Below are 12,692 nucleotides of genomic sequence, written 5' to 3' on the forward strand. Positions count from 1 at the left end.
ACTTAGCAGATAAGTGCAGGTGGAATATATCCGACTACTATTTCTTTCCATCTCAGACAAGCTCTCAAGCAGCCTCTCTGTCATGCACAGGCACGCAAGGAGAATGTGAATGCTGTCCCTCTAGATGTGACCTGATCATTTTCATCTTCACGCCTACTCGCACACGCAATCCACGTGTGCTTTATACATCAAATGATTCAAATAATTTAAGCTGTTCTGCCAACAGAGAGACACGGAGCTTATTGGAGATCTAAAAAACAAGATAGAATCTTTCCCCATTCTTAATAAGGTGTTTAGTAACGCACCGAGCATATGGAAAGTCTCCACAGGAGCCTTGAGAACATATGGGGATGCTACTTTTAGATGCTCTGCCAACACACATTTTCTTCCCCTTTTCTATTAGTCTTGGACAAGGTGATTTTATGAGGAGTCCATATGTTTATCCACTTGCATTCCGATATGCAGCCCAACAAACACCTTGGGCCTTCACCTCCCTAATGAGTTCTCTCTTGCACACAGTGCACAGATGCACGAGGTCATCTTAGTGCCACACATGCACTGCGGCCACCATCAGAGTGCATCCACTGCAAAACAAACACTGCTATTTCTCATAGGACACTATATTGACAGCCTCACTAAAAACGTTACCCTTAACCATGACCAGTTGATGCCAAACCTTAACCTCAGTAATATTCACATATTGCCTATCAACCTAACCACTTACTCAGAAATGAGATTCTGCCTCATTATTGAAAGGCTTTGGTCTCCATGAAGACTACAGATCAGTGTTTATGCCAGAAAAGGTCCCAGAGGTAGGGCTGAACAAGTCCTGAATATCTTATATATTATTATTTTTAAGCCAAGTCACGCTTCACCTCAATATTTACTGTGTTATATAGTGATGGAACACTATCACGTAAGATAATGTAAGAACAGTTAATTGTTCAGCCTCATCTGAAGGTAACAAAAATGACCTTGCACAGATAGGGAGTTCTGTTCTTGTCAGACCCTGTATTTATTACCGTTCATTTAGACAGCCTCAACCATAACCCATCAATGCCTAACCTTAACCTAACCACAACAGTTCCAGTGAAATAAAAAACATGTACACATACATGTGTGCACGTACACGTCCCTCACAAAAATCCTCATGTAGAAGCCCAGCTTCCCTGGAGATGATGCCACATTTTGTCCAAAAAACCTATTCTGTGCCGTCCCAGACTGCTGTGAGAATACGAACATCACATAAGACGATCCGTCATCTGTGATAAACAGCTGATTCTGAACGAACTAGTGATAGAGATAGATAGAGGAAGCTGAAGTTTCCTTGTTGTCTTAGAGCAATCGCCATTGACACACATGCAATACACAAAAACACATGCATGGGAGTTGATCCGTCACAGGCAGTAGAGAAAAAGCTCGCTGGACACCATCCTCTGGCACAGATGACAAATGTCTACTGCACATTTCCCATTCCATGGCCGTCAGTGCAGACTAACAGAACATGTTTGTGAGTGAATTGATTCACTGCCACGTCGACATCAAAAAAAAAAAGACACATGAATGGTGATATCTATTTGCTTGGCTCTGAGCAGAGAGGGACTATACTGCGTTAGTGTGAGGAATGGACGAGCCATCGCTTAAAAAAACAGCTCTGAATGGAAATAAAACATTCAAACTCAAACTCACATGCACTAATAGTCCGCTCACTCACTGCGTTTCAAGAGTGCGTTCAACAGAGCATGTGCCCATGTTTAGCCTCGCGTCGGTAATAAACCCACTCAGCTGAAATGACCACAGCTCGGCGTCCCTTTGTGCGTGTGCAGGTTTCTCTGTGAAAACATGTGCTTGTGCGTTTTTTCTTCCGGTAACAGATTATGGATGAGTAAAACATGCTCTTGCAAACATCACTTCAATTGAGTTCAAGCGATGCTTTGCCAAGCGTGTTTGTGTGTTTTGTGTGCCTGCGCTTCTATGGGTGCACAGCAGCCAGAGGGGTGGATGGGGGGATGGAGAGAGAGATGTCGCGAACGACAGACGCCGACTGCTGCCAAGAGCAACTACTGACAGGTGCCATGTGTTCTCCTCAGAGGCTTATTTCAGCATGATTTCAATCACACAATATGGGGGAAAAAAACGATTTTATTAATTTGATTGCAACTATAATTAGTTAGGAAAAGCCACTCCAGGAAACTTTCTGGCTTGTTTCTCAACTCCATGAATTATAACGTCCGTATTTTCCCCTTCTATTAGTATGTTTTGATTTTGTCCTATGGAGCTCGGGGAAAACAGATTGTTTCCTTTGAACACAGGGTGGATTTTGTTTGTTCTCGATGCACTGTATCAGTCATGCAGCTCTTTTGTATTTATAAGAGAACCCAGTGGAAATGAGATGCCTTTGACTTGCTCTGGAAATGCAGCTGTTGTTAAAAAAAAAAAATGGCTGCACACATCAGGAACGAGTGAGATGACAAAGGACACAGATGAGAATAGAGGTCCAGGGCTCTCGCTGGCTTGCATCAGGGTCCTGCTGTTGTGTGGGTGCTTTAGTAGTGTGTGTTTGTGTGCATGGTGTTAGGTGTTTGCACATGTCAGTTAGAGAGGAAGAGACAAAGAGGAAAAGAGGCGGGGACGCAGAAGGAAAAGGAAAGATTGTTCACTGCATCAATCTCCATTGCGTGGCTGCATCTCCTCAAGAGTGCACATTTGTCACAGATCATGGCGGCGGAGGCCTGTATCGCTTTCATTTCCCCTCGCTCTGCTAACCTTTCAGTTTCCTCTTCAAAGGTGACTGATTACTCATGGTTAAAAAAAAAAATACAAAAACTTGCATACACAATTAGCTTTTTGCGAGTGTGAACAATGATGAAAAAGCTCGAATAGGAAATCACTAAATGAAAAGTGATGCTTACGGTGAAAAGGTCATTTATAGTTCTGAAGGTAAATGAAGTGTAAAACTGTGAGGGAAACTCAGTTTATATCCCTTCACAGCCTCAAAGCTTTTTTGTCCTTTGATAATGTTATACTCCAAATACATAATGATAGCATCATTTGTTCTGGCAAAATTATTCATGCTAAGTGAGTGTGGGAGGACGATATTACCAGACTCAACTGTATAAAATCCCCAAAATAATGAGGAAATCATAAGCAATGTGAACTAATACCTTTATCTATATTAATTGGGACTGAAAACTGCAAATGTTAGGGCAGGCCACTATTATTTCTGATGAGTGGACAGTGGGTCCCTGCTAATGGCGGTACTGTTCTTTTTATCATGAAAACACCATTAACTTGCCTTTTAGCCGTTTCATTAGTTGGGCACTTTCCAAAGAGCCAATTAATCAGCCTCCTTTGTAAGATTGAGGCACCTGGCATGGAAGGATCCTTTATGAAATATGTTGAAGTAAGGCGTAATGGAGGTCCTATTCAGGGACTTGGCAGAGGCCAGCCTGTTATAATTGGAGCCGTGTGTCTGGACTTGTCCCACAAAAGACCGTCTGGGTGAAAAGAAGGACAGGTCCCTCTGTGTCAGCCCCTTCAGAGAGAACATGATGGTTGTGTAAGTCATGGCTGCAGTGTCTTAAAGGTTATAATGAGGAGGCAGATTCATTTCTCTGATGTTCTTTTTTTTATACATAGGTGGATGAATCTATGTTGTAAGATGTTTGGACGTTATTAAGTAAATGTATTTTGGTGCTATACAACAAAGGGTATTTTTTTTAATTTATGAACTGTCGTTATTGTCATGAATTATGGTGAATATTTCAATTTTAATTTGATTATTGATTTTATATGGTAGACACCTGCTGCAGAGGCCCATGTTTTATTACGATATGAAATTAATTTAGAAAATAGTCTCGATCATGTTTGGGTTGATTAAGTAAGTGGCTAGTGTTTATTTTCTTTTTTTTCTTCTAAGTGAGGTGGAATCTATTTCCTCAAACACACTGAACAACACACGCACAGACGCTTGCGCAGCAGCATAACGTCAACGATAATCAATCAAAAACAACCGTAACAGCTTTTTTTCCTCTTTCATGCAGTGACTTTGTGTCTTATGGCAAACCATTATTAATACATTCATCTTCCTCTGCCTCTAAGCAATGTCCGGAGCCAGTTTCCTGATGCCACTGAATGTTATTGACAGGATACTGAAGAAAGAAAGGTGCATATTATATACTCAGTGTCTTCAATATGCCACTTTTCCTCTCTATAGCCTAGAGCTTACAACCCACAGCATGTTCACAGACACACACACACATACAAAAACACCCATAACACGATTGCTACAGCGAATGCAAAGGCATATGAACTACGCTCAAGGCTTAAAGCTTTTCCTCCCTCTTGCCTGAGTTTTTCAGCAGTGCTGTGACATCCTGCCCTGACATGTCATTAAAAAGTGTCACAGGTTCTGGGGGAGTGATTTCCTCAGCTCTCTGCCTCCAAACGACGGGCAAACGGGATGGAGGAGAGCGGGTATGGGAATGATGAGCTGCTGCTGGACCACGCATGTAAACTCAGCCTTCAGGGTTGCATGACCTTCTCCTGTGGCATGAGGGAAGCAGTCAGTATTCCCTCTCTGCTCTCCTCTCTGCCAAAACAGGCCGTGGCAGTTGTTTTTCTCAGTCACACATGGGCAGGAGATTTGAGCTTGGCTGAGAGCTCAATCACATCTCCTCTCCCTGGATGTCATGGCTCTGTGCAGAAGCACAAACCACTGGGTATCAGATTAGAACACCGGGGTTCTTTTTTTCCATTCCACTTTTTCATTACTCTCTCATCTCTTTCTCTTTTCTCAATCGCTACACGGTCATTTCTGTCTTCCTCTGTCTCGCTCTACTTCCTCCTCTCGCTCCAACTCTTTTCCTACCCCTTCATCTTTGCTCCCTCTCTTTGGGGACAGGGTGACTTGGTGTCTCCTCTCAGGAACCAGTGCGGCGGGCTGCTCAGACAACCGGGAAAATGTCCCATTTCTTTTTTTTTTTTGCTCTACTTCATCAGAGTAACTCACCTCTGCACCTCTCCATTAGAGTGTGTGATTGCAGGAGTCCAGCGAACTTAGCTGGCTGGACGTTTTTTGACACAGCGGACAGGGATCGTATGTTCTTTAAAAAAACAGTACATTAGCCTTCATGTGGCTTGTTATGAATTTGCACCGAGTCAAATTTTCCCATCAGTCAGCACACACAGTCCAATTTCAGTGGATTTGAACAGTTTGGTACACATGGTTAAGAAAAACCCTCTTCTATACTATTTCTTCGTGAATTGCAACACTTTGTCCTTGTGCTCTGTATAGCATTCAATACTCTACACTGACAAATCTCACCATGAACTCATAAAGCCACATATAAAAGCGAAAATGCTAAATATTTAATCCAAAAAGGTGAAGAAAATCTAATATTGACGCATGTGTCTCATAAAAGTAGGTGCCGATAAAGTAACATTGATCGCAGAGGTCGGCACTGAACCTGGTTCAGCTGATGTAAGTGTTTCCCCACTTCACTGTGCGATGAGAAGACATTACTCTGACTGAATGACTCTTACAATGACAAACTGGTGTAATATATCTGATAATAATCCCACCTCCATTTTTAAACAGCGGTAAAGTACTTTAAATTCATCGGCTTTAAATTCATGGTTTCTGTAACTAAATCCATTAAATACTCATGACCTGAGGTTCCTCCCCACTGGATGGATAACCGTCAACGCAGCAATCTATTTACCTTTTTCATGAATGTTGGCTGGAGTTAACTTTCTAACCTTGAGGCTTATTGATTCCCTGTTTCATAAAATTTGACCTGCCGTACCCGTCAGTACCTTTCGTGTCAAAATAACCTTTGATTATAATTAAGAGTCTCGAGGAATAAATTCAACACCAGGTAGTAGAAAAGAAAACCCACTGCTTTCGTTCCTATTGTTATTTTTTTTTTCATACAGTTCAATGTCACAAAATCAAATAAAATGTAACTAAGAACATGAACACACTGTGGGGGTAAAGAGCTCGTGGGATTGTAAACAACTCCTGTGTTCGGGCCGTATATGAAACACAAACTTGATGAACACTACCAAGAGACAACGAGGAGTCACCCGTCTGCTTTCTCATGTTGTGTAGCTCTCAGTGGAAGAGGGTCGATATAACAAGTACACTAATGCAGCTCTGTAGACACACACTATCTGCACATTTATCTGCACAGTATCTGTCAGTGGTAACAAGGGCTTCATGTTGCTTTCTGTCTCGCGATACGTGTGCAGTGTGTGTGGTCATTTGGGTAAAGTTGCAGAGCTGACACGCACTTCGTAAATGTACTCGTTAGTTCTCCGTTACCTGCACTCTGGAGTTTGGGTCCTGTTTGATCCATTTGATGACCGTCTCATAGACCAGCTCCTCAGCCTTTGTGTTGAGACTGTCGTTGGACAGATAAGCCACCAGGTCCTCCTTGGAAACACTCAGAATCTCCTCCTGTCCTGCCACCTGAAGGGAGCATAAAACTGAGTTAAACTGCTGAATCTTCCCCCTTTTTTTTAACCTCCTGATGTGATTTTCATTCATGAATGTCATGAATGTTATGACTGATTATAGGATTCCAAGAAATAATATCTTGAACATTGCTTTGGTCTTTCCAGGAGTTTTCCAAGCAGAAAATGTGACGCTTGAGTTATAGCTAAGATACTGACAACAAGAGGCAAAGAGACAATTATATGTTGTAAGACATTGGGAAACCTGTGGCAGCATCGATAAGAGAGGTGACATCAGAAAAAGCAATGAGCTTTAAGACCCTGGAGTGCAGCAGAGGGATTATCTGTCCTGAGTGATTTTGTGTGATTGACCTTCCTCTTCTGCTGCAGCCGGATTGACGTTTTTTTAATTTTGTTTTCTGTACCTGGCAAGTGCATGGCAACATGGGGGAAATTGCAGTAAATTGCCAGTGGAACAGTACATTGTGTTCCCACAGTAAATTACAGCATGTGGTGAAAACACTGACCTGAACAAAGCATTTTAATGTTGCTACTGAACAAAAGGAGCCATATTTATGTTTGTCAGGACTAAAAAATGCTCTGGACGTAAGGCTTATCTTTTGAAATTGAATGGAAACATTTTGCAATATAGAGCACGACATGCTACCCGTGTAAAAACACAACATATTTATGGCATGTGTGTTGTGGTGATGATTGCAGAGTTTATCATTCATTTGTAACTGTTGTATTTATTTATTTTAATTTTCCTTCAGTGGAAGACCTTGTTTTCCACAGGAATAATTGAAGTCACAGAGATGATCATGATCGTCTACACACCTCGGGGAAGTTCTGCAGAGCAAAAGCTTTGGCCATGTTGTGGAGCTCCGTGCAGCTCATCGCTTCAGCCATAGCCAGCACTCCCAGACAGTTCGCCGCAGTCAGCTGTTTCTCTGATGTGGAGACAGGCAGGCAGGCAGAAAAAAACGATAAAGAAACAAAGAATCAAGCGCATTGATAACAACAAGGTAAAAACAATAAACATATTTTAAACAGCCATGAAAAGACCACAGCAGTAGAAAGCTACAGGTAGCATAGTCGGTGTGTATTTGCAGAACAACAAGACAGAACAAGCACAAGGCTATGAAAAGTTCATAGGTTGACCACGATGCAATGGTCGAACCTGCATTTTACAGCAGATATTTGGACTATACTGGACTGCCTTCTTGTCTTTGGTTCAAAGTGGCGGACCCACCACTCATCCTGGGTTAGAAAACATTCAAGTAAACCAGCTGGACCTGCTTCAACTTGCTCATGTAACATGATCAGCCTGGTGCACTTTTGATCAGGGGTCAAAAGCTGTGGCATCCACCGAGCAGAAACCTTCAACATGCCAAGTTTGTTGTGCAAAATGTGCTCTACTCCCTCACTGGAGATGCTTACAACATCTACCATCCATCGCTATGTGATGAACATCAATGCTTTTTTGGATGGTGAAATCTTCAAGGCTCTCCCTAACTGTCTTGAATGTGTCTGCAAACTATTACACAGTTTACTACAGAGCCAAACTGTGCCTATGTTCACAAAATATCTTTAATTTTCAAAGTCCCCAACAAGATATCATGTGTGGGTTTATCTGGAAAGAAAATAATGCAGTAGGTATCATGAAAGGTTTTAATTCATGCCAAGTTTAATAACTCTGGCATTACTCCTTCCTTCTAACTCAGAACTTTTCAGGCCATTCTCATCTAATAACACAAAAACACTGTTCACTGCATGAGGTGGTGGATGGGAGAGAACTTTAAATAGGTCAGATCGTTGGGTCTACTTAAGACACACAACCACACACACACAGGATAGGAAATATAAAACTATCCTAACAGCCCGGCCAGCGGGGAGACGACTTATGCAATCTTCTGTGATCTCTTGTAAGGATGCAGGGTTTAAGGTAGTATGTGTGCAATTTTAGTTTTTTAACGCACAGTGCCATTTATCACATGGAGGGGAAAGGTGCATGTTATGTACTGCACACACACACACACAAAGGCAAAAAGCTGTGACTGTGTCCACTAAAGGAGGCCTGATTAAACAATAGCCATCAAAAGGAAGCAACACCAGGCCTTTTATCACTAAAGACAGAGTCTGAGAGTCTATCCTAAACAAACATCAGGCACTAAAGGTCACCTAACATCTGCTGGTTCACAACTAAACAAAAAGGCCAAAGCAAAGAGCAAAGCTGGTTCCATGCTGCATCAGAGTGAGGGGGGGGTTGTGCGTGGATAAACAAAAGGCTGTTTGAAAATGTCCCTCGGACATGCCATTTGTGCATATGAAGAGTTGTTGCATTGTGTGGGCATGTTTGTATTTGAGTTTTATGATGCATTATCCTTTCATTGGTTTATTTAATGAAAGACACAAGGGTTTGGAGTTCAATGGGTTGGATAAACCTGTAAATCCCCTTAGATCTGGAAGGATTAATGTTAACGTTTTTATTTGCGTGAATACGAAGTGGTGAATAAAAGTCAAAGTGGTAAAAGTGGGTCACGGAGATATTTGCTATTTGTTACAAACTTCAATAATTTCTGACACAGTATCAAGGACACACGCTTACTTTCGCCTTCTAATGCGATGAAATGTCATGTATCTTGTCAAAGAAGAATGGATTGACGTCTCACTGGCAATGAAGTCTACTAATGGCTTCCCTGTTTCCCACATTTTATTTTTTTTGTTCCCAAATGGAGAAAAACAAATCAATACCATGGCCTGCTGCTTCTCTTTTACTCTGGTTTCACTCCTTTCCTGTCGCTGACCTTTTTGTGAACATGTACTTCTCTTGTGTTACCGACACCCAAAACAATTTATTGAATGGAATGCAAAACCTGACATTTGCAGCTTTTTGGTAGCCTGCCCCACTAAAATCTGGAACATGCTTTTGGTTTGTCATGTGACATCTTGGGCTCCTGAGCGCCCCCCCCCCCCTCCCTCCTTTGCTCCACTTTCTATACCCTGTCTATGCATCAAGACAGAGTATCAATCTGTTTCTGCTATTTTTCGATTCCATCAGGGTTCAGGCCTGAGGATTTGACATTTAAGTGACAATTGTTCTGTGACCTTTTTATAAATCTGCCCCCTTGCTTGGTCCTGCCCACTGGGACGACATCAGAGGCACTGAGCCCAGCTGAGAATGCTAGCAGGCAGAATTCTAACACAGCTGCTGGCGTTGGGAACTTGAAAAAAAAAAAAAAGAAAAAGCGGAGCGTGATGTGGTAGAGTAAAAGGACCCTTAGGTTCTGCACAAGGCTGTGCATAGTGATGAAGCGCGACAGTGTATGAAAATGCACAAAGCTGTAGATACTACATTCAGCAGGAAAGGTCGCATAGGAATATCTGAAGTATATGCACATTTGCTGATATAAGCATAACGCTTGCATGCACACACATGCAAAACACCCCCCCTGCTGTTTCCTGTGTTGTTCCTACCTAAGAAGGACACACAAACTTTACAGAAAGTGTTGAACTGGAACTTGTTGGCAGCTTCCAACAGCGTCTTGGCATTGGCCGAGTCAATGACCAGCGATCCCGTGTAGACGAACTCGAGCAGCAGCTCCAACACTTCAGCACTGATGTTGCTCATTTTCAGCTCCAGCGTCTCCCCGCTCCGCGTCTCCCCCGACGACCTGATTAACCAATCATGGCAGACAAAGAGGAGTTTAGACCCAGTGCAATTGGAAACACGAGGAGGCAAAAACAAAAAGTAGGAAAGGGACGGATACATGTAATGCTACACACAACACCTATAAGACACCTTGGCCAGTACAAAGAAAGGGGAAAAAATAAGAGAATCATTACACAATAAGATAACAACGTAAAGTGAAAGGGACAGAAACAGTACTTTGGATGGTTTCTACTGTTCTATCTGAGAAGCACATTTGCAACTATATAGTGCTGCATCTGAAACAAAGTGTCCTCTCTGAATAAAGGCAAAAGTCATTACGTTGTTTCGACAGGCATGCTTATTACATGTGTGTTTTCAATGTATGCACAGTTCTTGAGATGGACATGCATACATGGCAAAAAATACACAAGAGCTATCAGACAGAAAACAGAGAAAGAAGGTGACAGCACAGCTCACATGCTGACATATGAGAGAATGAAAAGTGTGCTTGGTGTACTGGAGAGCTCTCGCTGTTGGTGAACATACACCACTGCTGTGTGCGTGTTGGGTATCAAAGCAGCGCATCCACTCCTGCTGGCATGGTGTAAGAGGTGCCAGAGAGTGCTTGGATGAGCAAATTAAATAGAATATGATATCCTCTTGTAATGCAAAGTCTGAGATATGCAGGGAGTGGAGTGCTGCTCTCAGAGCTGGGCCACGTTGTGACTTCATCGGGATCAAATGGCCAAGATTAGTTCACATGCAGGATCCCCCCCTGGGAGGTATGAGTGCGTTAAATAACACCCCGCCACCCATGTTTAATGCCCCATGTGAAACAATAATCCACTCAAGGGCAGAATAAATGGAATCAAAGCCCAGAAGAACACATGCCCCCACTACTACTGTCTCTTCCTGCGGCTATGGACATCAACAATATGAAAAGTAGCCTACATGAAGATGGATGGAGGCATTTAGCTTCTGTCAGTCATTGTAGCACGGTGATAATGTGCTTGCTCTGTGTGAGCGTGTGTGTGTGTGTGTGTGTTTGTGTCTTTGACTTTTCTGTTGGAGACAGTTTGTGGGATTAGAAATCATGACACACAGTCAGCATTTAGTGAGACATGGACAACAGAACAAACAAGATGAGACAGGTAGACAAAATTGTGACGACGAGAGAGAGGAGAGGGAGGAGGGGAGGAAATGGAAGTGAAGAGAGCGAAAGGAAAGGGGAGGCAGGGTGAGACGGTTCTTCCACAGGGAGCCAGCAGCCATCCTTCTGAGGGAGGGGTTGGGTTGTTCCATGACTGTGCCTTGGTCTTTTAAAATAAAAGATATCCCCACCCACCCCCGAAAAAAAAATCCACCATCACACCTAAACAGAGCCTTTGTCCCCGCTGCAATAACCATCAGTAGCCTGTAGTGTATGAACTGAGTCATTAGTTGTCATTTAAAGCGCACTCAGGAGGTGAAAGGGGAGAAGGACATCAAAAAAAAAAAAAATTAAATAAATAAATTATAATAAATTAATTAATTAAAATAAAAGACAATGGCATTTGTCTCTGGATGGACATTGGCTGGAAAAACCAAGGTAGTTACTCATTTTCCTCCTGCAAAGCAAAAAGCCACATGTGTTATTGCCCTTTTTCCACACAAAGCCCTGAAGTGGGGGCAGGTAATAAGACAGAAGGAAGGGGAGTGTTGTTCAAGGTTAAAATGATGGAAGGAGGTGGTGAAGAAAAGAAGCAAAGGGGCTAAAAATAAAAGAAGAGCATGCTCATCAACCTGGTCAATTAGTGCAATTGGAACCAGTTCGAGTGGCAGTCTGGTTTGTCTGAGCAGAGCACTCGTGTTATGGAAATGACTTTTCTGGAGCTTCTAAAGGAGGTGGATATTTATGCTGCATCTGATTGCAGACTTGAATTTAAATAGTGACAGTGGGCGGCAAGGAGGACAGAAGAGACATGAGAGAGATAGGACAAGTGGAGGGAAAACATGGGCACACTCAGGCAAAGAAATGTGTTTGTGAAAAATGCAGCGCTTACTCAAGAGGAAGTCTTAAAATCAGCAAAGACTGTCAAAAATGGTGGTGAGAAGAAGCAGAGAGGAAAGAGGGGAGCACACGCACGCTCGCACACGCACACACACACATAAGCAAACACACATAGTACATCCTTCAACCTATAAAAAGCCCATTTTACAGGGAATACATTTAGCTTTTTCATAAAAAGCCATTTTTTCTGTGGCAAAACGTGCGCTACCAAGGCATGTTAAGATGGAAGGTTATTCAGATGCAAAGCCTACACAGTCTGGGCTAAAAATGGCTTGCATTTACAGATCCTGTCACAACATAAATCAGGAATAAATTATAACAATAAATATACTTATTGTGCTAGCTTTATCAGTGTTGGGATGCAATCTTTTTTTTTTGCCTATGTTTGCATTCCAGTATTGAGGCCACTATATTCCATCCATAACATGAGGTATTATTTGGGAGAGTTCAAGGCTATTCGGCTGGAACGAGTCTGAGTTTCTGTCTGCAGGACAAAGAGGACAGGATGACAGGTGGAGAGTTTTACAGCCCGAA

General features: G+C 42.4%; 1 protein-coding gene across 1 annotated transcript in view; it reads right to left on the bottom strand.

Moving 5' to 3' along the window:
* Positions 1 to 12,692, bottom strand: part of klhl29 (kelch like family member 29) — a gene marked incomplete at both ends in the record, with an annotated part of 157,202 nt that overhangs the window by 80,987 nt on the left and 63,523 nt on the right. The window contains 3 exon segments of the mRNA XM_083898757.1: positions 6,326 to 6,472; positions 7,294 to 7,406; positions 9,934 to 10,130. Of these exon segments, the coding sequence (XP_083754883.1) occupies positions 6,326 to 6,472; positions 7,294 to 7,406; positions 9,934 to 10,130 (457 nt within the window).

Source organism: Microchirus variegatus (genome assembly GCF_963457635.1).
Source record: "Microchirus variegatus genome assembly, chromosome: 12".
In the NCBI taxonomy this organism is placed as follows: domain Eukaryota; kingdom Metazoa; phylum Chordata; class Actinopteri; order Pleuronectiformes; family Soleidae; genus Microchirus; species Microchirus variegatus.